General features: G+C 41.5%; 1 protein-coding gene across 1 annotated transcript; it reads right to left on the minus strand.

Moving 5' to 3' along the window:
- Positions 1–10,163: 10,163 nt before the first annotated feature.
- On the minus strand, positions 10,164–18,032 carry LOC129099491 (acidic mammalian chitinase-like). The gene is given in 12 exon segments (XM_054608746.1): positions 10,164–10,401; positions 10,529–10,779; positions 10,951–11,266; positions 11,356–11,443; positions 11,696–11,828; positions 12,477–12,593; positions 16,497–16,652; positions 16,655–16,681; positions 16,775–16,898; positions 16,989–17,113; positions 17,235–17,400; positions 17,992–18,032. Coding segments are annotated over 12 exon segments (1,758 nt in total). The 5' UTR covers positions 18,009–18,032.
- Between the last annotated feature and the right edge of the window lie 524 nt (positions 18,033–18,556).

An 18,556-nucleotide genomic window follows, 5' to 3' on the forward strand; every position in this document is an offset into this window, starting at 1 on the left:
TAACTAGGGCGGGGATAATTACTGCAATGTTCCAATGTGCTAAGGAATTGTACCCTAATGGAATCTGGAACAGCAGAACAAAGTCACCTCATGCCAGGCCCTTTACATCATACTCAAATTTCTTTCTGTTAAGGACGGTTCTGGAAATTAGCAAAAAGTGCGGAAATAATTCATTTTAATTCAGCAAATCTTTAGTTTGTCATATTGAACTTTTCAGGAAAAAAACCAACTTAATTTTTAACAAAGTATCAATGACAACATATTTGGGCAATTCTACTGAGATGCAAACTGCTGTCCCACAACCAAATAGCAAACAGCTTTATATATCAAATTAACATGTATAGGGTTCTATCAATTGGGAGGTGGCTGTCAGGAACTCTAACCCCCAAATTTAAGTTCATTACAATTAAACTGTAATATTTTCTGAAAAATATTCCATTGTTGTTTTTGAAAAAAAAACTTTGGGATTTTACTGAAAGTGAAGTTAAAAAAAATACAACTAATTTACATTTATCTTATATTTACCAAAACTATGTTTTAGTCCATGGGCTGAGACTGAATTTAGCAACACCCCTACATTAGATCAGGAAGTATGTCTGTGTCCCTCTCTCTCGCATGGTAAGTAGATAGGTCCCAACATTTTGAAATAAATGTGCTCAAAAGTCTGAAAAACTCAGTGTGCAACCTAAAGGAACATTGAGATACAGCATCTTTGAGATAGGCTCAAAATGATCTAACATTCTCATTTTCAAGAAGTGGTGGAGTTTCAGTTGTGACATGATTGTTTTGGTAATGACAAAAGGGTACATTTAAGGATAAAAATCACAGTTATAAACAAGAACTATGAATATGTGTGAACTGAATGTCATCTACTCCTCTGTACTACAACTGGCACTGTACATTTGTTGTAAATACAGTAAAAAAACAATATTCATGATGCAATTTGTGGAAGTACTAGTACTCACCTGGCGCCAGTATCAAATTACTAGGAGGCTGTTTTGAGCAGAATTGCAGACAGAGCCATGAAGGAATTTATTTTATGTGACGGCAAAATCTGACATCATTTGGACACCATCTACCATCGCAACTTTTAGTAACTACAGGGGTGGACCCATGACCAAGTCCTTTGGGGAAAGGTCCGTGTCAGAAAGACCCTTCTTTTTTTCCAACACACGTGCACCAAATAAAGGAAAAATACAAGTATGCAAGCTATAAAGAGTTATACAATTGACAAACATACAAAGTTTGGGGAAATTACACATTTATTTCAATATGTTTCAAACTCTGACTGAATTGGATTAATTCTGTAGAATGGCCCAGTTGTTTTTCTGGCATGATCAGACAAAAGGCTGATTTTGACCAATAGTTCCTGGGCATTTGGTAATATACTGCCTGTAATCAAAAGATATGTTTAAAGCAACGTCATGATGTGACGTAAGGTATGTCAAATTAATTGTTAGTAATTGTTAAAGTAGTCACAATACATGCATAAAGCAAGACTTGAATCAGTAGGGATGAAAACAGGACCATTGTCATATAATGAATGTCTAATTACACACGGGTTTACAATTCACCAACAAGAACACACCCACACAAAAAGGTAGCTTCAATGCCAAGGAAGGCGCAGTATCACCAAATGTTCTGACACAATGCTATATTTTCTGAAAAATATTCCATTGTTGTTTTTGAAAAAAAAACTTAGTTAAGTTAAAAAAAATACAACTAATTTACATTAATCTTATATTTATCAAAACTATGTTTTAGTCCATGGGCTGAGACTGAAATTAGCAACACCCCTACATTAGATCAGGAAGTATGTCTGTGTCCCTCTCTCTCGCATGGTAAGTAGATAGGTCCCAACATTTTGAAATAAATGTGCTCAAAAGTCTGAAAAAATCAGTGTGCAACCTGAAGGAACATTATTACCAAATGCCATTGTTACCAAAACTAGCATCTTTGAGATAAGCTCAAAATGATCTAACATTCTCATTTTCAAGAACTGGTGGAGTTTCAGTTGTGACATGATTGTTTTGGTAATGACAAAAGGGTACATTTAAGGATAAAAATCACACTTATAAACAAGAACTATGAATATGTGTGAACTGAATGTCATCTACTCCTCTGTACTACAACTGGCACTATACATTTGTTGTAAATACAGTAAAAAAAACAATATTCATGATGCAATTTGTGGAAATACTAGTACTCACCTGGGGCCAGTATCAAAGTACTAGGAGGCTGTTTTGAGCAGAATTGCAGACAGAGCCATGAAGGAATTTATTTTATGTGACGGCAAAATCTGACATAATTTGGACACCATCTACCATCGCAACTTTTAGTAACTACAGGGGTGGACCCATTACCGAGTCCTTTGGGAAAAGGTCCGTGTCAGAAAGACCCTTCTTTTTTTCCAACACACGTGCACCAAATAAAGGAAAAATACAAGTATGCAAGGCATAAAGAGTTATACAATTGACAAATGGGGAAATTACACATTTATTTCAATATGTTTCAAACTCTGACTGAATTGGATTAATTCTGTAGAAGCCCAGTTGTTTTTCTAGCATGATCAGACAAAAGGCTGATTTTGACCTATAGTTCCTGGGCATTTGGTAATATACTGCCTGTCATCAAAAGATATGTTTAAAGCAACGTCATGATGTGACGTAAGGTATGTCAAATTAATTGTTAGTAATTGTTAAAAGTAGTCACAATACATGCATAAAGCAAGACTTGAATCAGTAGGGATGAGAACAGGACCACTGTCATATAATGAATGTCTAATTACACACAGGTTTACAATTCACAAACAAGAACACAACCACACAAAAAGGTAGCTTCAATGCCAAGGAAGGCGCAGTATCACCAAATGTTCTGACACAATGTTATAAATAACCAAGCAAATAGCACACACACCCAATTGGGTTACCTACCACCTTGTTACTACTCTCTATTGACAAACAGTACTGAACTGTGTATGTACAGTGGTCATTGGCTGGAATGTAATGCAGTTGCTGCTTTTCTACTGTATCCTCCTCTTATAAACTGGTGTGATTATACAGTGAATCACAAAGCAACTGGAGAAAAGGAACACACCTGATTCTCAAAGTAAGAAAAACTTGCACTGCATTTGTATTTTTTGGCCATGCCATCAGCTTGGTACAACAGATGGCAATGTTGGTCAGTAAGTGTGTCTTTCGGTTGATCTACCCCTTTGATCCTGACTGCAACACAGCATGCCAATATCTACTAGATCCATATTCAAGTCCCCTTTAGTTTGAATGGCAATAATGTATGGTAGCTCCAATATTAGGTTATCAAACAATTGATGGAATCAATTGTCCTCTTAAGTGCTAGGGGGAGTGGCTTACACATCTCAAGGAAATATCAACTCAGACCAAACAAACCTTTACTCCAGTGTATTTGACTTCTGGAGGGATACTGAACTACTTGATTCTGCTAGAATAGACTAAGTATATTGTTCTTGCTTTAATAATTTGCTCTTAACTATACCAAGCCTGCTTAAGTTTTAGTGTTTGTTGCTGATTCTGTTGTCTGTGCTGTTGCTGTAATCAGGAACTGCTTTGAGAGGTGTGGTTTAGTTTCAATTGGTCAATTGTCCTCTTAAGTGCTAGGGGGAGTGGCTTACACTCCTGGCAGACAATGAGCAATCAGTAGATAGGTCCTTAACCACTGCTGGTGGCTGGAAGCATCAGCTTTCAAGCGAAGGCTAGGGCGAACAAAGGCAACAGGGCGACTTCTTCAAGCAATGACTTCTCGAGCGTGTACTTGCGGGTCAGCAATTTGCTTATATTGACTACCATGTGTTTGCATCCTATTTCTGTCCATTCCTCTGTCCGGTGGTCACGTAGACAGTGGGTCACTCCCAGGTGCCGTGACCCCACTAATCTCATCTATCCCACTCTCTCAGCCCATGGTGAACAAGTGGTGTCAGGGGGCTTTGGAATTGCCAGTCGGCAGTGCCGAAAGCTGAGTTCATCTCAGGCTACGCATCCTTGCTCTCCCTCAACTTTCTTGCTCTAACTGAGACCTGGATCACACCAGAAAACACTACCACACCCGCAGCTCTGTCAGATGTGTACTCTTTCTCTCACACTCCCAGAGCTGCGAGGCGAGGTGGTGGCACTGGCCTGCTAATTTCCCCAAAATGGAAATACTCTCTTGTCTCTGTTCCACAGTTCTCCCCTTCCTCTTTTGAATTTCATGCTGTTACTGTCACTTATCCAGTCAAACTCACCATTGCTGTTGTGTATCGCCCACCAGGCCCTCTTGGCGAGTTCCTGGAGGAGCTTGACACACTAGTCTCGCACTTCCATGACGATGGCTCCGCACTCATCATGCTCGGCGACTTCAACATCCAGACTGATAAGTTAGAACCTCTGCTTTCCTTCCTCTCCTCCTTTGACCTCTACCACTCCTCTTCTCCTCCTACCCACAAGGCCGGCAACCAGCTGGATCTTATCTTCACTAGACACTGTTCTACTGCTAACCTCTCTGTCACTCCCCTCCAGCTCTAGGACCACGACTTCATGTCCTACTCCCTCTCCCTCTCCTCTCCCCCCTTACTTCCTCCACCTACCCACATGGTTTCTACCCGTAGTCACCTCCACTCCCTCTCCCCCGCTGATCTTTCCTCTTCCGTTACCTCTGCCCTCCCTGACCCTGAATCCTTCTCTCTCCTATCCCCCGATACTGCTACTGATCTTCTCCTCTCCACCCTTTCCTCCTCTTTGGACAACCTCTGTCCCTTCACCTCCAGGCCTGCACGGCCAACTCCTCCTGCCCCATGGCTGTCGGACTCAGTGCGTACTGATAGACGGAGCCTAAGAGCGGCTGAGCGTAAATGGAGAACAGAACTCCTGGAGGACCTTCTTAACTTCCAATCTCTCCTTTCCACTTTTTCCTCCTCTCTAGCTACTGCTAAAGCGGCTTTTTTTCCGCTCTAAAATCCTAACCTCTGCTTCCAATCCTAAAAAACTCTTTGAAACTTTCTCTTCACTCCTCCAACCCCCACCCCCTCCTCCTACTTCCTCCCTTCTCCCTGATGATTTCGCCAACTTCTTTGACAAGAAGGTAAACGATATCAGATCCTCCTTCTCTAAGCCCCCCTCTCTCTGTCCACCCTCTCCCTCTCTACCCTCTCCAGCTCTTCCCCCTCAGCTCCCCCTTCCCTCTCCACACCCCATCTTACCCTATTTTGCTCCCCTCTCCCCTAACTTGGTCCTCGACCTTGTTACATCTAACCGCCCCACCACGTGCTCCCTTGACCCGATCCCCTCCCCTCTCCTTCAGTCTATTGCGACTGAACTCCTTCCTTTCCTCACCCACCTCATCAACACATCTCTCGTCTCGGGATGCTTTCCCTCGGCTTTCAAGACTGCCAGAGTCACCCCCCTTCTGAAAAAACCATCACTTGACCCCTCTGATGTCAAGAACTTCAGACCGGTTTCTCTTCTACCCTTTCTATCCAAAACACTTGAACGCGCTGTCTCTAAACAACTGTCTTCCTACCTCCACCAGAACAACCTCTTGGACCCCCACCAGTCCGGGTTCAAGGTGGGTCACTCGTCAGAGACAGCCCTCCTTGCGCTGACAGAGTCGCTTCATGCCGCGAGAGCGAACTCTCTCTCCTCTGTCCTGATTCTCCTGGACCTGTCAGCGGCGTTTGACACGGTGCACCACCAGATCCTCCTCTCCACCCTCGAGGGGATGGGCGTCTCAGGCTCTGCACTCTCCCTGTTTGCTTCCTACCCGACAGGCCGATCCTACCAGGTGACATGGAGGGGGGCCGTGTCAGAACCACGCATGCTGACTACGGGGGTTCCACGAGGTTCAGTTCTGGGCCCCCTTCTCTTCTCGCTCTACACAACATCTCTGGGTTCTGTTATTCTCTCGCATGACTTCTCTTACCATTGTTATGCCGATGACACCCAGTTGGTCTTGTCATTTCCTCCCGGTGACACCCAAGTGGAGGCACGCATTGCTGCGTGCTTGGCTGACATCTCGAAATGGATGGCGACACACCACCTGAAGCTCAACCTGGACAAAACCGAGCTACTGTTCCTCCCGGGGAAGGGTTGCCCGCACCAAGACCTGTCCATCACCTTTGATGATGCCGTGGTGACGCCAACTCGGACTGTGAGGGGTGTAACCCTGGACGACCAACTGTCGTTCTCAGCAAACATTGCATCGGTCACACGCTCCTGCAGATTCCCCCTCTACAACATCAGGAGGATTCGCCCCTTCCTCACTGACGAGACGGCGCAGGTGCTCATCCAGGCTCTGGTCATCTCCCGCCTGGACTACTGCAACTCACTACTTGCCGGAGCCCCGGCGTCGGCCATCAGACCTCTGGAGCTTGTCCAGAAAGCTGCAGCACGTCTGATGTTCAATCGCCCCAAGTTCTCCCACACAACTTCCCTTCTCCGTTCTCTACACTGGCTCCCTGTAAGAGCTCGCATCCAGTTTAAGACTCTGGTGCTAGCCTACAGGGCAGTGAAAGGAACAGCTCCTTCCTATCTCCAGACCATGGTCAAGCCCTACACCCCCGCCCGACCACTTTGCTCTGCTGCCTCGGGGCGATTGGTTGCCCCGTCGCTCAGAGGTCCCTGCGGCCGATCGACCCGGTCACAGCTTTTTTCTGTCCTGGCCCCACAGTGGTGGAATGAACTCCCCACTGACGTCAGGACAGCAGAGTCGCTGCCCATCTTTCGGCGCAGGCTGAAAACTCACCTCTTCATGAAGTACTACCCTGAGCCTTCCTCATAGCACTTATTGTATTCATATTAGTTTTTTGCACTTATTGTATTCGTATCAGTTCGTTGCACTTATTGTATTCGTATTAGTTTGTTGCAATTATTGTTTTCGTAGTAATCTGGACTATACTTTTGCTCTGGTTTATGCTTTTAGATGCTTGTTTAAGAAAGGAGATGCACTTATGACTTCTGGTGACTAGTAGTTCTCTTGAATACCTATGTTGAATACACTTCCTGTAAGTCGCTTTGGATAAAAGCGTCTGCTAAATGACTGTAATGTAATAAATTGGTTGACTTTGTCAAATACGGTTGACTTTGTCAAATACTTTGTCGTAGGCCTGGTTTGATTTTCATCAGCCTCAGCTGTAATACTTATTAGCAATGATGTAAGCATGCTTAGATGCTAAACTAAAATGATGTCTCTAAAATTGTTAGCTTGTTGTCATTGTCATACGGAGCATGCATACTGATGCTAGCATTAAACCCAAAGTGCGGCTGTGCCTCAGCACAGCTTCACACAGACACTAGAATTGCTGTAGACTTTTATAAGGATTTTTGCTAAAATTGTTCAGCTCTTTTCTTTGTGCTTAACAATCAAATAGCATTTTCCTGTTACCAAAGAATGTTCCTTATTTATCTTTAAAAAGTTAAATCATGGTGAAAGAAGCATTTACTGTCTCTCTACTGTGACTGATGAATGACTGACTGATATCTGTCTGTGCTGTTTGGAAGTGGTTTGAGAGCTGTAAAATCCCAGTCATTCCCCGAAACAAGGGAAAATACTCACATAAATATCTGGAGGAGCAATCATCTTTAAATGGACAGAAAACATTATCATTACAAACATTATCGTCATTATCAATGTTACACATACATAAAAATTGAAAAACAAAATTGAAGTATACAGTTACAGTATATAATACACTATTATTACATTAGCCTATAAATTACACTGACTCAGGCCTGGGTGCTGTGAACTACTCTTCAGACCTGCTGGTTGTGGTTGTCTTCTCTGAGCCAGTATTGTTTAAGTTTGTCGGTGGAGCAAACTGAGTGAGTGGGAAACATTTTAAAACAGCATAGTGCTGTTACTGGGATCTAAGAATGGCAGTATTCACAGCTTATTGATATAAAAATCAGCGCTTCATTGGACATCCTCTCAGAGTCTTTTTAAACAAGCTCCTAATGTTTCCTACCAATGTAAGTATGAAAAATAGATGATGAGCATAGTCCTAGGAGACTTTAGATCTTTTCACATGTGACTTGAACCCCGAAGGCGATTATTAAATTGCAGTTAAGCTCGATGACTCTGATGTTAAGAAATGTTGACAAACAAGTTTTGTTCAGTTGACTTTCACTTCCTCATGGAAGTCATACTTCATACATGAGTGCCAGTAAGGCTTGTTTCCACTGTTTAGTGTGTCTTTTATCTAATAAACATCTGATAAAGTACAACAGAGAATTACCAAACAAAGAACAAAACCCCAAAAATGTGCCAAATGTCTGTTTTATTAATTTCTATTGTTAACTTATTAATTCATTGCTATTTATTTGCATGAATTTACTAGTAGACACACAATATATAATAGATATATTCAAAATGCAACATCTGTGGCATTATTTCATCAAATTTAATCACATAATGGATAAACAAACAAAAGCTCAAGTAGAAGAGCTTTATTTGTCCCTGAGGGGAACTGAGGAACAGGCATGGTTGGACATGTGCTGATATTACCTGTACTTTACAGTGTTGAGCAGAAGGAAATATAACTGTAAGTTTTTTCTGAAGCAAGAACAAAAGGTTAGAAAAAATGCATTTTAAGTGCAAGGGTTGGGTACTGTCAGATAAAATGGATTCTGTTTTCTTAGACTGTTCGACAGTTCAGAAAGATACTTCTGCCAATGATTTTGCTGCTGACTTTCGTCCCCCTTGTTAATGAGTTAACTTGGTTAGCTTCCCCAGACAAAGACACACTGCTGGCTTTTCTGGGTCACTAATTGTCAATTATGAATCACAAATACGTCAGCTAATTACAGTGTTTGTAGGAGTTGGGTTGTGACGTCTAAAATCAATGCACATGTACCTTGTCAATCAGATAACACACCCATACACTAGGGTTGGATACACAATTACAAAGATATGCAACAACCGTATAATTAAGGCATGTCAAAATAAATGATGGCAGTGAAAAAAACAAGAACATACACACCCAACTGTTTCAGATACACCTACACTTAAGAGGTAACAACAGGACAACAATTTTAAATACACAGTACAAGCTGTTCATAGTATGTGTAGTATAAATAAAATAATATGAATAATACAGACATTGCCACATTTAACATGTACAACCAAACTTATAAAAGTATAGAATTGCGTAAAGGTTTGATATAAGTGCTCTCATTTGATCCATACATTTATTTAACTAAGAGTAAATAGGTGAGGCCTGAAAATTAAGCATATCCATTATTAGGCATTTTTTCTACATATAATTGAACAGTGAAAAATCATAAGAAATTGCTTAATAGCTTTTGACAATACCCCCCATTTGTTAATATGAATGAATCTTTTGGACAGTGAAATGATTCATTTTATTTACTCACAGCACTCACATTTTCTTTTGAATTGTGGTATTTGATTCGCACTTTCCGATGGATATCGGAGGAGTGCAGTTGTAAAAAGAAGATGAGTCATCAATGACGGCAAATAGCCCACTGCTCTTTCCATTACAAGAGTTTCCTTTATCTGAGTTAATTAAAGTAGTGGGGGCCAGAATAGTTGTGGTTGTGGGAGTTGTGGTTGTGGTAGGGGGTATTGTTGTGGTAGTTGTAGAGGGACTTGTAGTTGTGGACATAATTGTGGTTTGGGGAGTTGTGGGGGTAGCGGGCATTGTTGTGGTTGTAGTAGGGGAAGTTGTGGTAGCGGGAGTTGTTGTGGTAGGGGGAGTTGTGGTTGTGGTAGGGGGAGTTGTTGTGGTCGTAGGATTTGGAGTTGTTGTAGGAGCAGTTGTTGTGGTAGAGGGCATTGTTGTGGTTGTGGTAGGTATAATTGTTGTAGTAGTGGGCATTGTTGTAGTTGGGGGAGTTGTAGTAGCAGGGGAAGTTGTGGTAAAGGGAGTACTTGTGGTAGGAAGAGTTGTTGCGGTTGTGGGTGGTGTGGTTGTTGTAGAGGGAGTTGTTGTGGTGGTGGAAATTGTTGTGGTAGTGAGCATTGTTGTGGTTGGGGAAGTTGTTAAGGTTGTAGTGGGCATTATTGTGGTTGTGGTAAGAGGCATTGTTGTGGTCTGGGAAGTTGTTAAGGGTATGGAAGTTGTAATTGGCATTATTGTGGTCGTGGTAGGGGGAGTTGTTGTGGTTGTAGGAGTTGTGGTAGGGGGCACTGTTGTGCTAGAGGGCATTATTGTGGTCGTGGCAGGGGCGGTAGTTGTGGTAGGGGGAGTTGTTGTGGGAGTTGTGGTAGTGGGCATTTTCGTGGTAGTGGTAGAAGGAGTTGTGGTAGTGGGCATTGTTGTAGTTCTGGTAGGGGGAGTAGTTGTGGTTGTCGGAGTTGTGGTTGTCATAGGGGCAATTGTTGTGATAGTGGGCATTATCGTGGTAGTGGTAGAGGGAGTTGTAGTCGTGGGTGCTTTTGTGGTAGGGGGAGTTGTTGTGATCATAGTAGAGGGAGATGTGGTAGTGGCCGTTGTTGTGGTTGGGGAAGGGAGAGTTGTTGTGGTAGGGGGCGTTGTTGTTGTTGTGGGCATTGTTTTGGCGGGGGAATTGTTGTGGTAGTGGGAATTTTCGTGGTAGTGGTCGAGGGAGTGTTGTTGTGGTAGGGAGAGTTGTTGTGATCATGGTAGAGGGAGTTGTGGTAGTGGTTGTGAGAGTCGTGTTTGTCGTAGGGGGAGTTGTTGTGGTAGTTGGCATTGTTGTGGGTGTGGTAGGGGAAGTTGTTGTAGTTGATGAAGTTGTTGTAGGGGAAGTCGTTTTGCTTGTCGGCATTGTTGTTGTGGTAGAAGGAGTCCTTGTGGTAGTGAGCATTGTTGTGGTGGTGGGAACTGTTGTTGTAGGGGAAATTGTTGTGGTAGTGGGCATTGTTGAAGTTAGGAGAGTTGTTGTGGTAGTGGGCATTGTTGTGGTTTTGGTAGGGGGAGTTGTTGTGGTTGTCGTATGGGGAGTTGTCGTGGTAGTGGGCATTGTTGTCGTAGTGGGCACTGTTGTGGATGTGGTAAGGGAAGTTGTTATGGTCATGGTAGGGATGGTTCTTCTGGAAGAGGGCATTGTTGTTGTCGGGGGAGTTGTTGTGGTAGTGGGGATTGTTGAGGTTAGTAGAGTTGTTGTGGTAGTGGGCATTGTTTTGGTTGTAATAGGGGGAGTTGCTGTGGTAATGAGTGTTGTGGCCATAGTAGCAGGAGTTGGGGCAGTGAGCGTTGTTGTAGGCATGGTAGGGGGAAATGTTGATTTGGGCATTGTTGTGATTTTGGTAGTTTTTGTCGTAGTGTTTGTTGTGGCTGAGGTAGGGGGAGTTGTTGTAGTGAGCATTGATGTGGTTGTGTTTGGTTTAGATGTTGTGATCTTGGGAGTTGTTTTGGAAGTGGGCATTATTGTGGTTTTGGTAGGGGGTGTTGATGTGGTAGTGGGCATCGTTGTGGTTGTGGTAGAGGGAGATGTGGTGATGCCAGGAAAACCTAAAAGAATGAGAATGAGAATGTCAGATTTTGTGTTAATTGACGCTGTTTGATCATCACATCATACCTCAATATCACTGAGTATGACTGCATTTAAAAATAGAAAGAGCACCCATTTGCACCCTGCATTATAAAATGTTAGGAAGTTAATAAAAAGTGGTTATATTAATGCTGGTGGTATTACGTCAAATCCACACTAAAACAACCACCCCTTGACAGGATATGATATAAATGTTTTAACATTTTAGTTACCTGGGACCAGGAGAGTATGCAGGTGGCTGATAAAAGGGTTATTACCCATGTTACAGAACTGTCCACTAATGTCATCCAGGTCCAAAGACCAGACAAAAGCTCCCCCAAAGTTGTTAGTTTTTAGGTAGGTGACCTGAAAGGATAAGGAACAAAACACTTCAACAGCTGGGCCCTGTTTCAGAAAGCAGGTCTAACAAACTCTGAGCCTCACCCTGAACTCTGAGTTGATTAATCCTGTGATGGAAAACTCTGAATTTTCAGTTCCATAAAAGCTGATCAGTCAAATCTGAGTATATTCATTCTGAGATTGGCTGAGAGATCAGATAAAAAAAAAAAAATAGAACAATAGAAGTAAGAGACATGATTGTTAGCTCACAATCTGATCCAGTAATAATGTTTTGGTTAATTTAAAGGTTCAAATACAGTGGATTTTAAATGTTATACATTATATGTGGATCTTTATTCAACAGCATTTAGTTGCTTTATTTCAGCTACTTCAACAAATGTATTAAAGTTAAGCACCGTCTCTTAAATGTTAAAAAATGTTTACTATACGCAACCTTTTTAAATAACTCACTTTCAAACTACATTTTACAGCTGCTGTTTCAGTGACCATGGTAAAAGACCCAGAGTAACTTTTTCTTTCTGGAACTAAAATCCCAGAGTTTTCAATAAACCTGATTTTTAAAACAGGGCCTGGATTTCATGTTTACAAAATATCTCTTTAACCAGAAGACCACTCATTTCAGCGAGCAATAGTTAGAAATGAACAGATGCTTACCTTATTATCAAGACTGTCTTTGTTGTCAAATCCAACCCATTGATTCTCTGTAGTGGCATATGGAACTCTCTGATCAGTAATCAGATGGATGGTGACCCCTTTAAGATAAAGGCAAGTCTGGGGAAAAAAAACAACGTGAACTGTCACATTTAGATTTAATGTTATGTATTATTGGGTAAAATTAAGAATACTGAGAAGTTGGCGCAGACTATATCCTTGCCAAAGCCACCTACTGATCTGGTCAATGATAAGACAGCGCTGAGAGCGGCAGTTAGAAATTAGAAGTTGACTATTCATTCATCCAAGGTGGTAACTCATGTGTCTAGCCCAGCGACCCACTGTATCAGCTGCTGGCTTGGCTGGTCATAAGCTTTAAAGGCTGAAACTACCTCTCTGCGGCTGGCAACTCAATAAAGCAGCTACCAGCTTGGCTGGCCATTAGCTTCTGAGGCGGTCAAACCGCCGAATTTTTAGCACCCATATACTTACATTAACGGTAAACGCATTCAAATAGCCCAGTTTGGGAGCTAGTGAAGTGCTTGGCGAAGTTAGCAAAATTATATAAATGTCACAACGTCCGTTTTTTAAAATAAGGCCGGGAGCAGGGACCCAGCGCTGCCGCTGGGCAACAGCCCTCTGTTTCTTTCATTTTCTGTAACCAGTGTAACTTGGTGGAAATAGCAAGCTAATGTTGGCTAGCTCACAAGTCAGCCGCTAAATGAGTAAAACTGAAGCACCCAACTCTTCATCAACATACTCTTGTCACAGCAAAAGAAAGCTCATTGCTTTCGCCAGATAATCAATCATTAACACTGATTCACCAGATTTTGTAACATGCTAATGGTTTAATTTTCAGTACACCGAAAGGAGAGAACAGGCTTGTGCTGAGGGGTTGTAATTGTAATTCTACACAGTGGTCCATGAAATTACGTTTTTTATAAAGTTGGAAATCATTTTCAATATAAACACCAGCTTTGATGTGTTTGCTCAAAGTACAGTCATATTATTTAGCAGGGTAATAACTTGTTTCTATGTGTAGTTACTCTTTAATGGTAAAAATAACACTAAATTGTGAGGGAAATGTCTATATTCTTTGATTATTTGCGTTGCAAGGTGACTATATACACAAAATCAAGTATTTTTACAGTATCAATTTAGATAGACCAATGGTAAAGTTCTACATTTGTACCATTAAGTGGGTTGCAAGGTGGCTACATACAGACACAAAATCAAGTATTTTTACAGTATCCATTTTGATTGATCAAAGTTAAACTCCCACATTTGTTCCTTAAAATAGCTACATTTCTCAAAATTTGAGGCGCTATAAAAACACATTGCTTCATCTTTCCTGAGAATGGTGGATATTCAGGACGTCTATGACAACATAGATACATAGATATTTTAACTTTGTCAATTAAGAGATTTTGCCACAATTGTACCTTTAAATTCATTCAGAAAACACATTTCTCTATAATTCCAGACAATGAATAATGTGTTCAGGCATCTCTGACTGCATATATAAGGAAAATCAAACAGTTTTACAGCAGCCGATAAGAGATTTTATAAAGGAAAAGCCCCACTTCTTTAAAGTGAAAGTTAAGGAAATAATCGAGGCAATATCATCCGCATGAACTACTTATAGAAGAAATGTTTTTTTTTTTTGCCCACATTAAAGTTAAGTGAAAATGCTGATTTGAGTTGTCTGGAAGGGACTCTGAGATTTGATTAACAAAAACTACACAGTAATAGCAGTTCATAGTAATAGTTCAAATAGTCTTAGAAAGACAAAGTCCAGCAGTATATGTGTCTTGAACTATTTATGGAAGAAATGGGTTTTATCCCACATCAAAATTAGGTGAAAAGGCTTATTGTTAAAATTCAGGCTATGGAGTTTTCTAATGGTGGATTACATGGATTTGTCTGTATTTCTTTTGTATTCTGCTATATAACTGCAACTTGTGTTAAAAGTGAAATGGAGCATTTTATAGCAAAGTTGTCTATTTTGTACAGGGTACATTGCAGGATGTGATGCAGCCTGAATTCTGGGTCACTGTGATACCTAGTTTGAATACTTTCTCTATTTGTTTGGTTTTTGCTTGTAGTACTGGTCACATGCATACCTCTGGGCCATGTCTTTTTCTGTACTTTTTGAAAATCAGGATCTGTGTCTTGTTTTCTGACAATAGATAGTTTTCTAATTTTGTTTTTGAAGGATCAGCAATGTGCGATATAACCCATTTCTTAAATAAGTAGTTCATAAGCCTAATGTTTTTGAGTTAGTAATTGTAAGACTATATACACGAGTAATATAAACTGTGTCAGAGTCTATTCCATGAAACCAAAATCAGCCATTTCACCTCTAAAAGGCTGGGCTGAGCTGAGGAAGGAAGGGGATATTGTTGAGGGGATGATAAGCAGTTGGTTAGGCTAAGCAGTCAGACAGACGGGTGTTTCCTCCTCTACAACATCAGGAGGATTCGCCCCTTCCTCACTGAGGAGACGGCGCAGGTGCTCATCCAGGCTCTGGTCATCTCCCGCCTGGACTACTGCAACTCACTACTTGCTGGAGCCCCGGCGTCGGCCATCAGACCTCTGGAGCTTGTCCAGAAAGCTGCAGCACGTCTGGTGTTCAATCGCCCCAAGTTCTCTCACACAACTTCCCTTCTCCGTTCTCTACACTGGCTCCCTGTAAGAGCTCGCATCCAGTTACAGACTCTGGTGCTAGCCTACAGGGCAGTGAAAGGAACAGCTCCTTCCTATCTCCAGGCCTTGGTCAAGCCCTACACCCCCGCCCGACCACTTCGCTCTGCTGCCTCGGGGCGACTGGTTGCCCCGTCGCTCAGAGGTCCCTGCGGCCGATCCACCCGGTCACAGCTTTTTTCTGTCCTGGCCCCTCAGTGGTGGAATGAACTCCCCACTGACGTCAGGACAGCAGAGTCGCTGCCCATCTTTCGGCGCAGGCTGAAAACTCACCTCTTCAAGAAGTACTACCCGGAGCCTTCCTCGTAGCACTTATTGCACTCGTATTAGTTGTTGCACTTATTGTATTCGTATCAGTTCGCTGCACTTATTGAATTTGTATTTGTTTACTGCACTTATCCTATTCGTAGTAGTTTGTAGCACTTACTATATTCGGATTAGTCTGTTGCAATTATTGTTTTCGTAGTAACTTGCCTCTGCACTATACTTTTGCTCTGGCTTATGCTTTGAGATGCTTGTTTAAGAAAGGAGATGCACTCATGACTTCTGGTGACTAGTAGTTCTCTTGAATACCTTTGTTGAATACACTTCCTGTAAGTCGCTTTGGATAAAAGCGTCTGCTAAATGACTGTAATGTAATGTAATGTAAATGTGTTTGGACCTGAGGCACAAGGAGACCAGGATGAATTCAAACTATAATGACACACAAGGTACAAATGTGGGACTTTTACTTTTGAAAATCTCCTAATTGATAAAGAACAAATGCTGATTTTCAGTATGGATGTAGTCAGGGATGTCCTGCACACAAATATACCAGACATTGTCTGGAATTATGCAGAAATGTATTTTTATTGCCCCTAGAATATTTAGGAATTAGCCATTTGAAGGTACAAATGTGGGAATTTTACTTTGTAAAATCTATTAATTTATACATTAAAAAATACTTGATTTTGTATATGTAGTCACAGATGTCCCCAACTCATAAGGGAAAGTGGTAACTTTTTTCTACTTCTTCTGAATATAATTAAATCAGGCCTGTTTTTTTTACATTTATGCATATCCTCCAATAACTTTGCCTACGCTAGCTCCCAAACTACGCCGTTTCAATGCATTTCCCATGAATGTCAGTATATGGGTGCAGAACAATTTGAGCTGAAATGAACACTGAGATGAGTGTGATGACCAGCCAAGCCAGTAGCTGATCCAGTGGGTTACCACCTTAGACAAATGAATGGTCTGCTTCTCATTTACCACTGCTGATCTCTCAGATACCACTGCCGGCTTATCTGAACTATTTATATTCACAGTTTTCAACTTTACCTCATAAGAGGCCCAGAATCCTTCTTCACCGGAGTAGCAGCTTTCTTCACCAGGACCACTGGCTGGTGCACCAACATCACTGGATGCAGTGGACAGGTCAAAAGCCCGCCCATATGCCGCTAACCCCAAGTTTAGCTTTTGTGTAGGTGTGCCCCCAGGTCCCGCCAGTACCTCATGGCATAGTCCTACAATTGGGAGAGAAAACACAATTCGGATGAGAGGACATCGCTTAATAAAAAAGCTGTTTAGGCAGTTAAAATATGAGTCCCTGTACTGACAGTGTTCAAGTAGGTTTCGTTTCCAGTGTCTTGGGATCCCTGGTATAAGGGGCTGTGATGTCCTGTGACACTTTCCCAGGGGCCGTGAAAGTCAAATGTCAACACATTAATGAAATCCAGGTACCTGATGAAATGCAGAGGAGATCACGTTCAACAAAACATGACAACAGCTAATCATGGGTATAATGTCAAGAATAACTCTAAAGTAGTTTACCTGGGAATCTGTGAGACTTGATAACTAGCATCGATGGTTGCTTTCTCAGCAGAGACACTTGCAGTGACGATTAATCTGTCACGGTTAGACGCTGTTCCTTCATCAACAAAGGCCTCATTGAGCTCCTATACACGCAGAAGCAGGTTTTAGTTTCTTTTAAATGTCAATTATTTTTTTTTATGCATAGTACTTACAAAGGCATATTTCTGACAGCGTCTCTCCCAGAAGATAAATTCAGGATCTGACCTTGCACAGCAGTGTGAATCTCTGCTTGTCCTCTGTTTGGCTTCCAGATCCCCCAGGGTGCCTCCAGTCCAGATTTAGTCCATCAAATCCATTTTCTCTCAGTAGTGTGATCGCGGACTGGATGAACTTTGATCTGTCTTGTTCGTTTGCCACCATTGTACTGAATCTGGTAAAAATTTGAACAAAACAGTGCTCTTAAGAGGACACACCACATACTGCATTTTAGGAGTTCTATTTTAATAACTGAAAAAAAGAGCAACGCAAAGCACAAACACATGTGTGTAAGGACAAATATGCAGCCATAGGCAACTGGTCTGGTTTCCATGCTCTTCACATCTAATTATGAATACTGATGAAAATGAGCACTTTCATGTGCACATTTTGTGTGATTCTTTTTCCAGAAATGCACTTTTGGTTTCACATAAAGTTATGAAGGTATCATGTATAAATACTTCTGCTTTTTGAACTATGTTTTAGTGTGTATATCCATTATAATTTGTTGCCAAAAAATGACATCACATATATTGTTTGCATATGCTGTTGGAATCATGTAATTAACTTAATTATATAGGCCAATTAAACACCAGAATCTCACCTTTTGCTACTTAAAAACCATGCATGCTGTGCAAAGCAAAGAAAATCAGTATGATAGGGGCAAAGTTTCATGGTCAGGAAAATGTCAACATGTTGAAGTGCAGCTTACACTTTTCTTTTCACTCACACAAAAAAGGCCTAAATGTTCATGTAAGTAACTTACTTTAGTGTGTTAAACATCAAGCCACCAACCGCCAACAGGGTTTTGAGCAATCGATTCCTGTGGGAGCATAAAAGTCATAGAAATAGAATAAGAGTAGAACTGATATTACCAATCTTAATCAAGATACACAGTCAATTCTCCAGTGTCAAATATGCAGTGTCAAGGCAAATGTACTCTTTCAGAAGAAATTCAACAACATATTGACTAAGATACTCCTCAGTGTCAGTGACAAATCAAGTTGTTGATCGACAACGACTCCAGAGAGCTCCACCCATTTACGCCTCCCATTTTCAATCCAAGTTCATTTTCTTCTCTCCTGAAGACTACGGTGAGTGTCTCTTAATTTCACATTTAACAGTTAAAATGGTATTAAGACAAGAGCAGTGTCTTATAACAACTTGATTTGAATTTCGTATTACACTCGACCTTGTCTTACATCTTAAAACACCGAATTTGAAAGTGCTTATCAAAGTGTCTTCATGGCTAACATTTGGCACAAGCAACAATCAAGACCATGTTTTAACATTGTCGCTCCCGTTTTGACTGGTGTTCAATTTCCTCGTTA

The sequence above is a fragment of the Anoplopoma fimbria genome, chromosome 12 (genome assembly GCF_027596085.1).
Source record: "Anoplopoma fimbria isolate UVic2021 breed Golden Eagle Sablefish chromosome 12, Afim_UVic_2022, whole genome shotgun sequence".
In the NCBI taxonomy this organism is placed as follows: Eukaryota; Metazoa; Chordata; class Actinopteri; order Perciformes; family Anoplopomatidae; genus Anoplopoma; species Anoplopoma fimbria.